This window comes from Coloeus monedula, assembly GCF_965178545.1.
Source record: "Coloeus monedula genome assembly, chromosome: 6".
NCBI classification, from domain to species: domain Eukaryota; kingdom Metazoa; phylum Chordata; class Aves; order Passeriformes; family Corvidae; genus Coloeus; species Coloeus monedula.
This window is the reverse complement of record NC_138786.1, coordinates 42,387,860-42,404,743: the sequence shown is the minus strand read 5'-3', so window position 1 is coordinate 42,404,743 and position 16,884 is coordinate 42,387,860. Positions and strand designations below refer to the sequence as shown.

Genomic DNA, 16,884 nt, shown 5'->3' with positions numbered 1-16,884 from the left:
AGAGACATCTGTGGGATTTGAGACAAGTCCCTGCTTCTAAGGTCTGTGGTGTTTATTATAAACAGGGATTTGAAAAAGAGAGTGGTAGGATTATTATTTATATACATTATAACATCATCTGAGATCCTAGCTGTGGACACTCATTGTGCTAATTACTGATGGCAGAATGGGTCTTAATGTCTTCACAAGTGACTTGATCTGAAAGAACCAATCAGGTTCTGGAAGAATGGCTGTGGGGATTTTAGGAGAAATGGGTGTTAACGTCTTAAAAATGGGTCTTAATGTCTTCATGAACATCAACCTGCATTTTTTGCAGGACCCAGATAATTTGAGCTTCTATTCTTTAGGACAATGTGTAATAGGCAGTTTGGGAAGTCTGTACCTTCCTAGTACCTCAGCTAATGGGGAAAGGAAGAGGGCAACATGGGGCCAAGAGTTTAGGATAAAAGGAGGCTGAGTCCTCCAAAAACTTGAGAGAGAGCCTATGGGGGTATGGTCTAGTGGACTCTCCCTTTACTTGAATAAAGTTGCAGGCTTCTCTGTCCCTTGTGGACACTGGCTTCTCTGGCTCTTGTGGACACAGCATGATTTTCTGCACACACCAAGTGTTTCATTTAATTATAACCCATAAGACAACAGCTGGTGACCATCAAGAGGACTGCTTGGCAGCACTCATCAGTGCAAAAGGCAGGGATAACACGAATCTTGACTTCAGTGCAGGTACCCATTTTAGAGCTTTGAAGAAGGCTACTGAGATTACACGTTAGAAATGTGTATTTGGTGTCAAAAGCTGTAGCGTGCTCAGCTCAATCTGTTCGTCTTTAGATGTTGAAAACATTTGATTGTGAAGTAAACATTGACATTGTGGACTTCAACCAGGACCTCGCTTTTCACATGCAACTGTTTTCGACGTGTGATGGACCTCCATTTGCAGATGCCAGAGTACTCACAGCCAGGTGATGACTGATTTTGCAGACCTCTGATGATCTCTCAGCAGCACCGGGTGAGGGAACGCTCCTGCTCTGCTGTCTCCCCCATCCCATTAGCACTGCCGCATAGAGGTTGTGCTTTGGAAAACCGTGGCTATCATCAGTGGTGTTCGAAAAGCCTGTGTAACATCTGGAGCAAATGCTGGCTTTCCAGGGGACAAAAAAAAAGGAAAATAATCCTGTTTGGATTTCTGGAGAACAGGGGGTGAACATTTTTGTCGGAAACCACAAATTGTAGGGTGGTGGGGCCATAAAGCAACCGTCACTCAGCCCTGGGTCACAGCTTCTGACACCCTCGGGCACAGCACGGCTGCCGGGCCCTTAAGCAGGCCTCGGGCCCGGGCCGCGGTCCTGCCCTACAGCGAGGCAGGCAGGCAGGGCCCCACCCCGGCCGGGGCCGTCCCTCCACGGACAGCGGCCTCCCGGGAGCAGGCGGTCCTGGAGCGGCGCTCGGGGAGCGCCAGGCCCGAGCCGGCTGCCAGCCCCGGGGTCCCGACGCGGTGAGTGCCTGGGCATGCCGGGCTCCGCCGACCCCGCGCCGTGAGGCCGTAGCTGAGGCGGGGCCGGCGCGGCGGCGGGGCCGGGCCGGGGGCGGTGGAGGCCGGGCCGGGCGGCATGATCGGCACCGTGCTCTGCTATGTGCTGCTGCCGGCGGCGCGGCTCCTCCAGGCCCTCCGAGGTAACCCGGCCCCGGGCGGGCGGCGGCGGGGGCAGGGGGAGCTGGCGGGGGTGGCCTGGAGGGGCGGGGATGTCCCTCGCCGTCCCCCGCCCCGGCCGGAGGTGGGGGTGCGGCCCGGCGGCCGGGGTAGGCCCGGCTGCCCCGGAACTCCCCGAGGCCCTGGCCCTGGGCAGGTGGGGCCTGGGGCTGCTGGCCACGGGCAGCGCGGGGAGCTGCGTGTTTGGAGGGAACAGCTGCCGGCTGTTGTGCTGCAGAGGCAGACTGCGCTTTGCGTAGGGGCTCTACCTGCTGCCCCGAACCTGCTCTCCAGGCTTGGGGACGCCCTTGGAGATGGGCTGCTCAGAGATCTGTGATCCTCCAAGGACCTGCGGGTGATTTCATGGATGGACTTCTGTTTTGTGTGCATCGCTATTTCACTTAGTTTCCTAGATCCTGCTGCTGCTTCACAGATCCTGGTTACTGAGCTGATGTAAAGCCACCCTCCAGCCTGAATCTGTCCCCGGCCCTGTAGCAACTACTGGACTGGCATGCTGTGTTTTTTCATAGTAAGCAGCGAGCTGACTCATCTCAAATTTAGCTGCTACTGTGTATTAACAGGCTCTTGTAAGCACTCTTCATGCCAGTGGTGTGTGGAAACATTATCTTGGTGCATTGGTGTTTCTGACATTCATGAACTTAATTACAAACCGACAGAGAGAAGTATGGTTATTAAAGCTGTGTTCCTGGCACATACAGAAAACTTTGACACAAAATATATAGTAAAACTATACATGGATGTTGCTGACTCCTGTATGTTACTGCTATGGCTGACTGCCAGGGATGCAGAGAAAAAAAGTGATTTGTAATCAACAGAAATTACTAGTTAACAGTAGGGACAAGTGTCTGTGCAGAATTCATAGCAAAATGCAAATGCCATCTCTTGTATAGATGCAAGTGAAAGGAGTCTCTGTCTTTTTCTACTTTACTGCACAAATATTGGTATTTTCAAGTGTTACATTAAAAGCAGTTTAAAGTGGTTTTATTTTTTTGCCACATTAGTCATCAAGTGATCTGTAATTCTCACCAGGACTACTTCTGTGCATATACTCTCTCTAATCAGGCATTTATTGGTTCCTCTGTGTCTTCAGTTTTCATCTCTTAGTAACAGAATGGTTTTTCTTCTACAACATATTCTTGTGATATATTTTATTCTCTTAGCTGACTGCTATTTCTTACTCAGTCCCTGGAAAGAAGCTTGCTCCAAGTGGTGATCTACAAGACCTCGGTTTCTTAGCCCATGCACCTGATCAGCTAACTTTTACAGACTGTGCCTTTACATATATTGCTGAGAGCTGATAGTTTCCACAAAGCCTTTCAGCTTGGCTGTCTGTGGTGCTGCATGAGTTAGAATTGCATTCCCTGGATTTGATAAAGCCATTGCTGTTGTGTGCAGTTTCAGTGACTTGGACTAATTTAACTGGACGTGGACTGTGGCTTAGCATCCTGGAGGAGGCAGGGGAAGTTACTTAGACTGTAACTGTTTTTCCTCGGAAAAGTAACTTGTTTGGATTGCTATAGTGAATAGTTGTATTGCACAGAGTTATAGCAATTGGAATCAGAAAAGAATGAACGAGTGAGTATTTCTGGCTGTCTTATTTTGATTTTGTTTTTAAATGACAGATGCTTTCTTTACCTGTCGAAAGAATGTGCTTCTGGCGAAGAGCCCGTCCACCCAGATAGAAGGTGTCTTTGCTGCCACCAGAGGAACATCAGTCCCAGAAGAGCAAGAAGCCCTTCTTCAGCAGTGGCTGGAGGAAGGAGTAGAGAATTTGCCAGCCAGTGAGAGTGTTCCAGCAGTGAGGAAAGTGTCAGTTACACTCACTAGTGACTGGTTTGAAGGTTCAGAGCTATTGATGACTAGCCTCAGTGACCTGAATACATCTCCAGAAGTCACCCGGTGTGCTGATCAGCAGCTCTCAGAGCTAAATGCTTTGGCTTCTTCAGAACTGCAAGATCATGCAGTGGCTGAACTGGCAAGATTACCAGCAGAGGAAACAGTGACTGTAGGAGGCAGTGCCCCTTGGGCAGCTGTGGTGCCACAGACAGATCACCAGACAGCTGGCTGTGCTGGTATCAACGTGGAAGTGCTGAATGATGACCCAGCTGTGCTGGCCTGGAGTTTAGAGTGTGATGCAGAGACAGTGCCACCAGTGCTCCCAGCCCAGCCCATTCAGGATGCGGTGCCATTTTATCCTGTCCCAACAGAGGTGCCCTACCATGGTCAGTAACGGCTCTGAATCTGATATTTAGCTTGGGATTGGCATTTGTAGTGAATGTGGTCAGGTTACTGTGTTTGGGCTTGCTGTCACTAAGACATTGATTGTCCCTGCAGAATTGACAGGATCTGCTAGTGAAAACTGTAAAGTGAGTTTTTGCTGAGGAGAGGCTGGTCACAGCTAGTGGTTTCTGTGCTGTTAGACTGTCTGGTCTGAATATCAGTATATGTTCCTTAGCCAAGTGCTGGGTTTATACTCTAAAAAACGCCAAAAAAGTGTGTCTGGTGTTCCAGGATGCTTGACTCTGGTCATTTGTTATGCTGTCCCTACAGACAACTATCCAAAGGTATCCAGAGAGAGCATCTGAAAACCAGAGTGGGTGAGGGTTTGCTGAGAGGCTAGAGTCCCCTTAGCTTAGGGACCAAGAATGGCTATTTTCTGGGTCCCAGGGGAACCAAAATATCAGCAAGGTACCCAGTGTGCCTGTAACTTTGTTTTTTGTCTCTTGTATATAGAGATCTTATGGAGAGACTGGGAGGATCTTTCTGTCCAGCCCTGTGTCTTAGAGCAGGTCTCAAAAACCACTCCTCTATTTGAATTTCGAGTCATGTCTTACAACATCCTTGCCCAGGACCTGGTTGAGCAGGGCCTTGATCTCTATGTACACTGTCATCCAGACATCCTGAACTGGAACTACCGCCTTCCAAACCTTTTGCAGGAGATCCAGCACTGGGATCCTGACGTAAGTGTGACTGAGCCCCCCCTACTCAGTGTCACCAGAATGTGAATTCCTTGTTTGATCTAACAGTATTAAGAAAAGAAAAAGATGGGGGCAAGTCCTAGGAAGATGCTACCTGCTTGGTAACTGAGCACTGATTGCTCTGAGAGTGTTTGAGGACTTTCACAGACCCTTTTTTTGGTGTCTGTCTTGCTTTGATTGTAGAAACTAGTCATACTTTGATAGCAGGGCTTAACTTCTATAAACAGCAGAAGTAGAGGAAGAAGGACCAGTTTTCTAAGGCAGCACAGGAGGGGAAGCCTGCATAGAAGAGGACTCCATGAATTTCTCTATTGTTTGAGTCCTTTTTGTGGGATGAAGGATCTTTTGCCTCATCACTGGAAAACTGAATGATAAGCTAATGTGACCCAGAAAGTCATTGCTCTTCATCTAGAAAGTACAGGACAGAGTTGCAGTGATGACATTTCTGGTTGGAGGGTTGGTATGTGAGTGTACTTTTCCACTTTCTTCCTTCCCCCAGAAAAGGTAACTAGTAAAATACTTGTGGAGTGAGTGAGGTCTCTGCCTTCCTTCCAGGTTCTGTGTCTCCAAGAGGTGCAAGAGAACCATTACTGGGAGCAACTGGAACCAACATTCAAGGAGATGGGTATGTCCTGCTTTTGTGGGTCTGTACATCAGCTCATGGGACTGGCCAAGCAGTGCTTTCTGCTTAACGTCTTCAAAGCACTCAGTTTCGAGAGACCTATTCCTGTTTGCCAGGTGGCTGCTGGCCCTGCTTCTGAACTATCTTCCTAGACCTTTATCCTTTCTTTTGCAATTGATGTTTCTGAGTTGAATGATCAGAGTATCAAAACAGAGGCCCTAGGAGGACATGGAGAGAGAAAATACCCTCAATGATTAATAATAAAGGATGATTATTGGAACAGAATTGGGTATATTGCTGTACCCAAATGTAGTAAGAACCTTTTCTATGCAGACTTGCTGAGTCTGAGGTAGTGACTGGATAAGCCTTTTAATAGGTGACGGTTTCTTTTCAGGCTTTGCATGCTTCTATAAACGCAGAACCGGGACGAAGACAGATGGATGTGCGGTGTGCTATAAGCACAGCAGGTTCCAGCTGATCAACCTCAGCCCCATAGAATACTTCCGGCCTGGTCTGGACGTCCTCAACCGGGATAATGTGGGCTTGGTGCTGCTGCTACAGCCTGTGCTCCCAGAGGGCCTAGGTCTGAAGGCAGTCAGTCCTTTGTGTGTGGCCAACACTCATGTGTTGTTCAATCCCCGTCGAGGAGATATCAAACTGGCTCAGGTGGCCTTGCTGCTAGCAGAGATTGACAAAATTGCAAGAACTACTGAAGGCAGCTACTATCCTGTCATCTTGTGTGGAGACCTGAACTCTGTACCTGATTCTCCACTCTACAAATTCATCCGAAATGGTGAACTTTCCTACCATGGGATGCCAGCCTGGAAGGTAGTTGCCAGCCAGAACTGGGATTGGATAGCTCTTTATTGCATGCTGCTAGAGAAATGCATGGCTGCATGCTTTCTTTTGTGAGGAAATAGTCTTAATACTGAATAAAGTTCTTCAGCAATCTTCCCCAATGTCTCCAGCACTGCAGGGGAAAGAAGCAGACAAGCGTATGCCTTTTGTTTCCACCACTGCTCTTTTGGTTTCTCTTGAGGCAGGCTTGTGATAATAGACCACTTAATTTCAAGTCTTTTTTTCCCTTTCCTATGGAGTTGTTATGCCTGGGTGACTGGAAGTGTAGGGAAGTGCAACTCCACCAAGACTTACTGAAATTTTACATGGATGTTTGTTCTGAAAAAAGTTTGAAGTGGGTACCTATGCTAGAGTCTCCTGTGGTTATGTCTTACTGTGTGTCTGTGATCAAATACATGGTTGGCTTTCAAGCTAAATCATCACTCCAGTAAGATGCCTGTAAAGTATCTCGTCAGGTGACTTTTATCTAATTGTATCTGTCCCCTGCAGCTGAAGGTTTATTATGCCTGCACCATATTCTGAATGGCTTAGTTCGTGCCTTTCTGTGAGGGCATTCTCCTGTCTTGCTCTTGACAAGTGTGTATGTGTACATTGTTTACATCTTGCAGAAGTTCTGCTTTGTGTCACTGATGGTTGCTCTCCTTTTCTGGCCTTCTTGCAGGTGTCTGGTCAGGAAGACTTTTCCCAACAATTGTATTCACGGAAACTGCTGGCCCCACTGTGGCCAAGCTCACTGGGTGTAACAGACAAGTGCCAGTATGTCACCCTGTGCCAGCCAAAGAAACTTGGTGAGCTCCAGTATGCGCTGACAACATGAGTTTGCTGAGGATGGGCAGTTTGTGGGTCTTGCTGTCTCTCTGAGTGCATGAGGCACTCAACAAAGATTCTCACCTTCTACTTGGTATATGAATTAAATACAATTTTTCCAGAATCTATTGCTGTAGCCTCATTTAGACTGTTTTCTTTCTCTAGTCAGGAGCTGAATGTTCCTCTACAAGTAACAATTGCTCTATGTGTCTCTCTCATATTCCCAGACTTAGGCTTTTGTGCAGTTGTAAACTATGTTCAGCAGGCACAGCTTTCATCTGCAGGTGTTTGGGGGGTATGGTTTTGGATCGTATTTGCAAACCACTGTTAAGAAATCATTCCTAAGACCCAGTTACACTCATGTCTGTTCTCTGCATCCGTAGAGAGGATTAAAAAAATGGAGCCCACACAAAATAGCTTTTTTAAGAATCTTGAATGTAGAACTTGTATTCAGCCTGATCTCCAGAAATGTTTTCTTTTTCAGCAGACATTTCCTTGAGTTACACACTAACTGATCTGCTTGAAAGTCCCTTGAACTTGTGGTGTCTCAGAGAGGACATTTATAATTGGTACTGACCATAACTGTTGCATTCGTAAAGGGATAGCAATAGCTGTGCTCAGTTCTTCTACTTTTACACATCTCTTCTGTTCTACATGTAGGTTATTAAGTGATTTCTGTTCTCATGGTATCAAGGTGCTTAGGCACAAAAGCCGCTCTCAAACCAAAGAGGTCTAAGAGGCCCAAAGGTCTAAAATATATGTAGATGTTCCCTAGGGATGTGACTTTGCTGCAATTACTTTCTTCTTTTAACCTGTACTTTTCTCTGCAGGGAGACGTGAATACAGCCGTGACTTCCTGCTCCAGTTCCGCTTTTGCGATGTTGCCTGTGAGCGACCACCACAGCTGGTCCTCTTGGAAGGTGTGACAGATGCTAAACCAGGTATTAACAGGAGACTTTTCAGCTTGTAACGCCCCTATCTCAATGGAGCACCTCTCTTCTGAGGACAGACTGAGAGGGTTGCGACTGGAGAAGAGAAGGCCCCACTGAGGCCTCATCATGGCCTTCCAGTACTTAAAGGGGGCTTATAAAAAAAGAGGGGTGGTGACTATTTACACAGGCATATAGTGATGGGACAAGGGGATATGGTTTTAAACTTCCTAAATGCCTTACTACCTTCTTTACGTAGAAGTTGGTAAGGCACTGGGCCAGGTTGCCCAGAGAAGTCGTGGATACCGCATCCCTGGAAAATGTTCAAGGCCAGGTTGGATGGGGCCCTGGGCAACCTGATGTAGTGGGTGACATCCTTGCCTGTGGGATGGAGGGATGACACTGGATGATCTTTAAGGTCCCTTCCAACCCAGGCCATTCTATAGTTGTATTATTCTATGATTTCAAGGAAAACATGAGGTGGAGGTAATGCCTGGTAAGGAATGGGAAAGGCAGAAGGTGCCTTCTGTGACTGTGATTAGGTTCTATGAGAGCTCAGAGAAGTACACTCTTACCTCCCTCATACACACTGACTGTGTTCCTTGAGATGCACTGAGATTCAGCTTCTTTTTGAGGCTGTTTCTTATAAACTTCTTTTAAGCTGAAGCACATACATATATTTCTTTTTTCTGCTTCAAGATTTTGATGGTGGAGAACAACCTGAAGACTGTAATGATACACAATGGCCACAATATAGATGTCTCTGGAAGCTGGTACCCAGTAGACATTGCTGCACCTCTGGGCCTTGTGGCGTGGTTGGTTCTGCTTTCTCCATTTCTGTTCTGCCTTTCTAGACACCCTTTGAGTAGCCTGTAGGCTAAGACAAGCAACCTTTCTTTGAGAGCAAAGATTGAAATACCCTGAACTTTGATAATATTAAATGCTTTATGGACATGTCCTCAGCAGGACAGAATATGACTTCTCAGTTGTTTGCACTAATCTGCTCTAAGGATGTTCCTGTTAGTCTTACAGCTGGTGTTTCCTTTGGGTATTTTCCTTTAAGATGCTTGTGACTGGAAGCTATCTGCTCTTCTTGGGCAAAAAGATTAATTTGTTTTCAGGAGAAGCTTCTCAGACTTGGGATGAGCAGCGTGTTCTGGGATCTATGTAGGTCTGGTTGGAATCTCTTTGCTCCTTTGCAGACCGCCCTGCACACTGGCCCAAGCCTGCTGCCATGGTGAAAGACCCTGATCCCCAGCCATTCATCCCAAGGTAACTTGGTGCACCTTCAATGGCCCCAGTCTTCAAACTCAGCCTTGTTTTCCTCAACACTGAAAATCTGGCTAAAGTAAAGATTGAAATAAATGTGAGTGAAAGAGAGTAAGGAGGGCTATCTGGAAGAGCTAGATCCATCCAGGACTGTCCCAGCAACTGGGTGCTGCTATGTCAGCATTGTGTTGGTGAGATAGAGAATGAAGGGCATAGACATATACAGGACTGGGTATTGAAGACAAAGGTCACAGTCTGTCTTGCTTTGGTGTAAGTGGAGTGAATAGTTCTGAAAGATTTTATGTGCTCACAAAGTAGGAATAGTTTAGACAATTGCATCAGCAAGGGACTATTCAGCTGTGAGTGCAGTATTGAAAAGGCATAATTCTCTTTCCTTGCTTGGTAAACAGTGACTGTTTGTGTGCAGGTGTTCAGGTGTTATCCAGCATGGTCTCAACCTGACCTCTGTCTACAGCCACTTCCTGCCACAGAGGGGACGCCCAGAGGTCACAACGATGCCCATGGGGCTTGGAGCCACTGTTGATTACATTTTCTACTCAGCAGAGCCTGTGGAGAACAAGGCGGGTGAGTGTGGCAGCGCAGGGCTTATCCCTGTGACATTGGAAGAGGACTGTGAGACAGGCCAGATGGGCAGTGCATTTCATTAAGCTGGAGTGGATCTACAGGATGTGTCTTTGAAATAATACACAAAGTGGAAGTAACATTTGCTCATGTACCATGAGAAGACCCTGCTTATCTTTGCTGTGTAAAAAATGAGGCTGCTTAGGTTCATGTAGACTTTTGAGGAAGCTAGAACAGAATGGATTCTTTTTTTTCTGTATAAATATCTTACTTGTGCTCCTGGTAACAGGCAGTGCTGCATCCTGAGTTCAAGGCTTGGACTTGAACTGGACTGGAAGACTTCTGGTCTGTCTGAGACCATATGGTGTTCTTGGAAGGAGGTGACTCTGGTTCCCTTACAATGGCACTTTCTCTCTGCTACCTGAAACAGGAATTGTCTTGATGAAAGATTGCATGTAAATGTATCCAGGAACTCTCTTGGAGCTGATTTGGGTCATGTCAGAATCAAGTTCGGGGAACTGGTTATGAATGAAGAGATTAATTCCTCCTCAGGGGAAAAACTGAAGCTATTGCTAGGGCACAGTAGCATGAAAGGAACTTCTCATGTAAGCAACTACCTGGCGAATTTCATGTTCTTGCTTCCTATGCCTGCAGGTATATGAAACCATGAACAGCAGTATTGTAGGATGCTCACTGCTCTCACATCTAGGCTCCAAGGTGCATGTAGTGTTTGTGCAGGCTGTCTTCATTTATCAGGGAAAGAACAGGAAAGTATTGACAAGCATCCCTCTGTGAGTGTATAGAGTTAATCCACAGTGCCAATCTCTGGTTGATGTTTCTTTCCATTTTCTGTGTCAGGTCGCAGGCTGTACAAGGATGGAGCCCTGAAGCTGCTTGGCCGTCTTTCTCTTCTCTCTGAAGATGTCCTCTTGATGGCAAATGGCTTACCAAATCATTTTTGTTCATCTGACCATCTCTGCCTGCTGGCTAGCTTTGGCTTGGAGATCTCCAGCCTCAGAGAGAGTTAGTGTTGGTACCCTTTCCCTAAAGAAAAGCTGTTCTGAATACAGGAGTTGACGCTCTGGATTGCACAACCTGCTTGCAAGAAAACCCTTTTCCTTGTTATGCCCTAAAAGTCCTTTTCTCCCCTCACACCCTTACTAAAAGCAGGGATGAGAGAGTCAGAGCGTTTTTTGTGTTGGTATTTTCTGGGTCTCTGCAAACCTGAGCTGTGTTCCCAGTGGGCTGCCAAGTGTATTCAGGCATTAGCAACTCTTAAAGGGAACCTCGTTCCACTGCCTTGTTTAGCAGAGGTGGTTTTGTGCTACAGGAACCAAAGTAACTCCCATGTTTATTTGTCCCTGTGTGAGATTTTCAAGGAGCTGGAAAAGAGGGGCAATGCTATCTGCTTGTGGTTAGTTTAAGTGCTACCAAGGAGCATGGGATGTATACGCCAATACTCTTCACACCAAAACAATAGTTTTTTAAAATTTCTCAGTTACAGTTTAGTCCTTTCGGGGCTAGTTGTTGTGTTGCCTTTTAGATTGGATCTGCTAGCTGCTTAGAAATGTGTTTTACTTAATAATCTGTAAGGGGTGACTTGCTAACAGAAGGGTTTGTGTGGTGTAACAGTTTCTACAAGAAACTGCTTGCTGTGACTAATGGACTAGGGAATGGGATTGCCAGGAATGGAGCCAGGGGTTCTAGTGAGCCACCAACAGTAGCTCTAGAACTGCAGCAAAAGCCTAGAGGCCTTGGGGAAGGCTTCCTTCCTTTCCAGCAGTCTCAGAATGGTACCTAATTTGTCTTTTTTAGGAAAAATATTTAGGATCCTCCCAGTGGATATCCTGTGGAAAAAAGTACCCTGTAAGGCATGACAACCCCAGAAGGCTATAACTCTGGTTGTCCCAAAGAGAGATGAAAATGGAAGGCATGTGAGAGTCAGCAGAGCCATCAGATGGAAGAGCTGATCTTGCCACTTGCCCTGTTCTTTTCTCTATGCACTCCCTATTGCATTCAGCCTGCCAGGGGTCAATAGCCAACCTGTAGCATCCATCTCCTGCACCAGACTGAAGTCCATGCTGTGTCCTTCTTCTGGACCCAGCCATGTTTAGGTAGATAGAACACTTAGGATCAACTCCTGTCTCTTGACATGCACTGGGAGGAGGGGGAAGGCTGTGTAACTTGGAGCCAGACTGCAGTCACTCGCATCCCAGTGTACCTTTGTTGTCCTATTGGTGTGGTTTTGTCAGCAGTGGCTTGGCCAGTACAAAAGCAGTTGAGCTGTACCTGTAGTAAATTCCCCAGTTCAGCCTGACATTTGGTGCTCAGTTTTTCCCTAAGAGATGAGACCAGTATTGGTCTGTTCTTCTGTTCACAAAGGAGGCAGGAACCTCAGGTTTTTGTGGGAAGGTACAGAAGACTTGAAACACTGTTCTTCATATTGAGGGACTTTGATATTTTAAATGTTACTTTCTTTATTGAAAAATAAAATACTGCTAATCTAAGAAAATACCACAAAGTAACTGCAGCACCTTGTATTTCTGGCAGCCGAACCTCTGAGGACTTGCTCAACAAAGTTTTGCTGGCTGGGAGGTCAAAAAGGGCAAATTGACTGCACAAGAAAGTAGTGAGAGTTGAAGAGAGGGAAGAAGTGAGCCTAACTGTTATCTCCCAGCACATGCCTAAATCCCAGAGGTGGCTTCTCTGGCCTTGGGCTTGTCTTGCCCCCTCCCCCCCACAAAGAAAGATTTGCATTCGGGAACCCTTGCCTTCCTCCCAAAGAAAGCAATACTGCTGATCTTTTACAGCCCACTTCTGTAAACTACAAAACAAGGTGTGTGTGGGGGGCTTGTGTTCTGTGCCCTTATGAGTGTGTAAGGACTCCATATTCCCTTCTTGCCCTGCCAGATGGTGTGGTATTTGTCTGGTGATGTGTGGATAGCTTTTGCTACCACTTGAGAGTTTCTGTAAGTGAACAGCAGTCTTGGGGGCATGTGAATAATTTTGCCCTTAGGTAATAGTTCTGGCATGTCACTGGTACATGGGGAGGGATGCAGAGGTGTGCATTTATATGACTATGTTTATGTCACAGTTTGACTGATTTCTGCAAGTACTCTTATTTTGCAAGCAGTTGTATTTAGAAAAAGGGAGAGAAGGAAAGGGTGAACTGAGAGCTTTACTTTCTATCTGGCTCAAAAAGAGCTTACCAGAAGGCAGCCTGGTTGCAGATGACTCCCTCCTGCTGTTAACATTGTAATAGGAAGCTTAGAAGATGCTAAAGGTTTAACAACAACCAACCAAAAGCACAACAAAAAATTCTGTGACACATGGTGTTGGCACTTGGAACTTTTAACTATCTGCTTCCATTGTAATTGCTGGCTGGGCCTGACAGTCAGTTTATGAGGCGGGGGGGGTGTGTGTGGGGGTGTGTATGCATGAAAGCTGCTCGCCCCCCTGTTGAGACCCCTAAGGTGTGCACTGGACACCAGCAAATGAACTGGTTGCCCCTGCACTGCCTGAAGCACCCTGCAGTCCTGTGATGTAACTCAGGTGGAGGACCCATGTTCCAATTTCACAAATGCTTTTTCCATTTTATGGAAACTAAAGCCTTGATTGGTGGGCAAATTGCATGGAAGCATCTCAGGGAGGTTTTTAGGTTCCGGCTATACTTTGCTGGAAAATCTAATGTTGCACGGGTCAAACTAATGCTTTCCCTTTCCATGCATGAAGTAATGTGGTATGCACTTGGAATGGTTACGTTTTTGAACACTAGATATGGAGTCGTGCTGAGAAACCCCAGGAGTATGAGTACAAGTCCCCTTATTCTTCTGGAGGTTATAGTGCTCCCAGGGTGACTTGTAGCTCCCAAAGACCTGCTTTGTTGGGCACTCATAGGTAAAACTATGGCAGAAATGCAGGACCATTGCTAGTGACTGCATAGACACAAAGGCAGAGTTGAAGACTTGATCTCTGTGTTTATTTTGACCACTGTCCCAGAAGCTCTAGTATAGATTCTTATGGAGGTTGTCTGTTTCAGGAAAATAAAAATCCCTGTGTTCTAGAGCAATTTGGGGTTAATATCAAATGGATCTGGAGACCTGTGAATGCCTCTGACTGTGTGGGATTATAGGAGAAGTTTGGAGGTGGGGTGGGTAGAAAGTTCCCAACTGTAAAATAGCAACTAGCATATAGTTTTTGGGAGAAAATAATGTGTTTTGTGATGCTTTAAGAGTAGCACCCAGAGATACAATCAGAGCCTGTGGTAATGAGCATCGTAATGGGATGCAGAACTGAGATTCCAGATGTAGCTCTTAGCATTGTTTCTGGACCTAAATGCATGATGAGTTGTCATTAACACAGCTTTCTGATGAATTACGGAGGGGTCTGTAAATGGTTATGAAAGTAGAACAGCAGTATCTGCAATGCTCAGAAGGGGAAGGTGTCACAGAGGTAATTAACCAACTACATCACCTTCGTAGTGATGTAGAGTTCAGGGACACTGGTGCTTAGGTGAATTGATGCCAGAGACCACTGGCAGCGTGTGTATATTCCCTATTGGCAGCCTCCTAAACTGCAGGAGTATGCAGCTGTAGAGGCCAACACGTATTTGACAAAGTATCTTTGCCAAAAACCAGCTTAGTTTGCACCACAGCTGCTTGGTTGTATTTAGTTATGCTATTTAGATAGAAGTTGGACTTCCTTCATTTTCTCAGTTTTAAGTTCATTGCTTCAGGAGGTTGCCCTTCATAATCAGTTTTCCCAATTACATGGGATGGGAGGAGTGGTACACAATATAGTTGCTCTAGCTTCTTTCCTGTTCTTAATAAATGAAACTTGGCTGCTGTTTGAGATCTTCTTTCTCCATGCCTTTTTCTTATGAGCTATCTCTCCAGCAGCTGTTTTCCCATGACTGCTCGATCCAGTTATCTTTCTGAGTTACCAATGTTTATTTTTTCTGCAGCTGTATTTCTTCATTTAAAAGTTATAGGTTCAATTCTCTAGGTCTAAGTTTTATTATAAATGCAACATTTAAATGGTGTCAAGATGTAAGATAGTGGGTTTCCTCACCCCTGAAGAATTAAGTGGGAGGAGTGGGAGCTCTGAAACGAACACTTAGATGGGAGTAACACTTGTTATATAAAACAAAAACCCCGAGTTTCAGATTTATTGTTAGTGCTCTGTATGCCACCTGCTTTCTGAAGGCAGAACTCTGAAATATACTTGACCTTAGTGTCTCTTCCCTGAGGAGTCTCTAAGAGGTCGTAAGAAGTTCAGCATCTCAGAATCTCTTTTAAGAATGGATCAAGGTATGAGTCCTGCTCTTAACGATGTGTTGATGATGGTGTTGGCAAACAGTCTGCATAGCAGGGTGTTGCTACAGTCCAGTATCTGTTCCCATTGCCACCATCTCAGTATACTGAACATTTATTGGATGTACTGTTTAGAAATTTGCAGACATATCCATGAGTTATCCAAATGCAGATGAACTCTTTTGTTGCTTACCTAAAGGGGGAGCACACAAGCGTTAGGGGGATACCATCTCTTTTCAGGCTTCCTGTTGTGCAGACTAATTGAATTGCTGGCTGGCACCTACAGATCTCACCAGACTGTAGCTGCCTGGCCTGTAGTGCTTCCCATAGCACTGTCATGCTGAAATGCACAAGCCGAATTGAATGTAATGCATTGTGTTTCAAATTATGATACTGAGTTTCTGTAGAGAACTCACCTGTTAAAATGATAACCAAGATGACAGATTTAACAGCTGGCCTGCCTCAAACTCCTTCCTTTTGTCAGCTGTACACATTTGGCTTCTCCGGTCAAGGCAAGTTGTCCTCTAACTTCCACTGAAAATGTCATTCTAGTCTTGAAGCTATTTTTCTTTTTATTTATTTTAAAATTTATTTATTTTCTTTCAGATTTAGACTGTACATTCCTGTGCTCTTGTATAATAGCTGGAAAATTATTCATAATTTTGACACGACAAACACAACAGCGTTCAAGGTCTGGGTTTGGCAAATAGGAGAAGGGCTAGGCAAGACACTGGCTTGTGCTACAACAAAAGATGTATTTGTTCATCCAATCTTTCATTTATACACAAAAAACCCCAAACCACCAAACAAAAAACCTGTCTTCAAGCCTTAGCCATTTTATTCAGTTTTTTACTTCTTTTCTTTCTGGATGCAAAGCCTTCTACTTCTGTGTTTCTATATAGTCAGTTATTGGCCAGTGTCTGAAGCTGCTCTTGAACTGGGAGTAGACGACCGCAGTAGTTATTCTATAGTTATTCCTTTCCTCCTTTCCTCCCTTAAAATGAGAGTAGAAATAGGATGGCACTCACTCTTTGCCAAAATAAAAATACAATCCAGTAAAGCAAACTTGGCTGAGTTAACTTAATTCTGTGATGGCCTGCTATCCACAGCATGTCATATGCCTTTGCCTACCATAATCCTGCAGTCTCTGCATGAATGGTGCTCTTAAGACTCAGTCTCACTCTCTCATGAATGAATTTCTGAAGTGTGCTTTTAGACATGTGAGAGCCTTAAGTCTTGGGCCTCTCAGTGTAAAAACTGACAGGGTGTGCTTTGGTTTTGTTGGTTTTTTTTTAATTTTCTGCTTCAACATATTGTTTATCCTTCCCACAATAAAGATTTCCCACTTAAGGTTGAAGCAGCATAATCTCTAACTGACTTGAAAACCTAAAACTGCAGGACCAACCAGTAGCAGGGGAAAAACCCGATGTAAAAGGGAGCAGGAAATCTGTGGCCACATCACTGTTTTGCTGTTCTCATTCCACTGTCTAGCAATCACCCTGATCTATACATCCATAGGGCATATAGGAGTTACCTGATTTAAAGCAAAATCTGTAAGACATGGGGCAGAGGATGTTTTCAAGCAAGCATCTGAAGTAGATGTTTAATACTGTACAATTACTTTCCCTCAGGGCAGAAGCTGTTCATATAATTAACTTGACTAAGAGGGACTATTGCATGTGCCTTTCTCTTTGGAGTAACAGGTCAGAGAATGTTTATTCCTTTCCTATACACACTGTAGGCTTGCCTACATCCTGGCCCTGGTCCCAGTTATTACTCATTTCCCTAGAGAGAAGAGGTATGTTATGCCTGAAAGATGATA

General features: G+C 45.4%; 1 protein-coding gene across 1 annotated transcript; it reads left to right on the top strand.

Annotated features, from left to right (window-relative positions):
* The first annotated feature begins 1,596 nt into the window (after positions 1 to 1,596).
* Positions 1,597 to 16,412, top strand: ANGEL1 (angel homolog 1). Its single transcript, XM_082283521.1, has 10 exons — positions 1,597 to 1,668; positions 3,328 to 3,927; positions 4,439 to 4,665; positions 5,239 to 5,308; positions 5,700 to 6,133; positions 6,825 to 6,951; positions 7,801 to 7,911; positions 9,102 to 9,171; positions 9,596 to 9,753; positions 10,609 to 16,412. Exons 1-10 carry the CDS (start codon positions 1,605 to 1,607, stop codon positions 10,776 to 10,778), a joined length of 2,031 nt encoding a protein of 676 aa, XP_082139647.1. The 5' UTR covers positions 1,597 to 1,604; the 3' UTR covers positions 10,779 to 16,412.
* Positions 16,413 to 16,884: the final 472 nt, after the last annotated feature.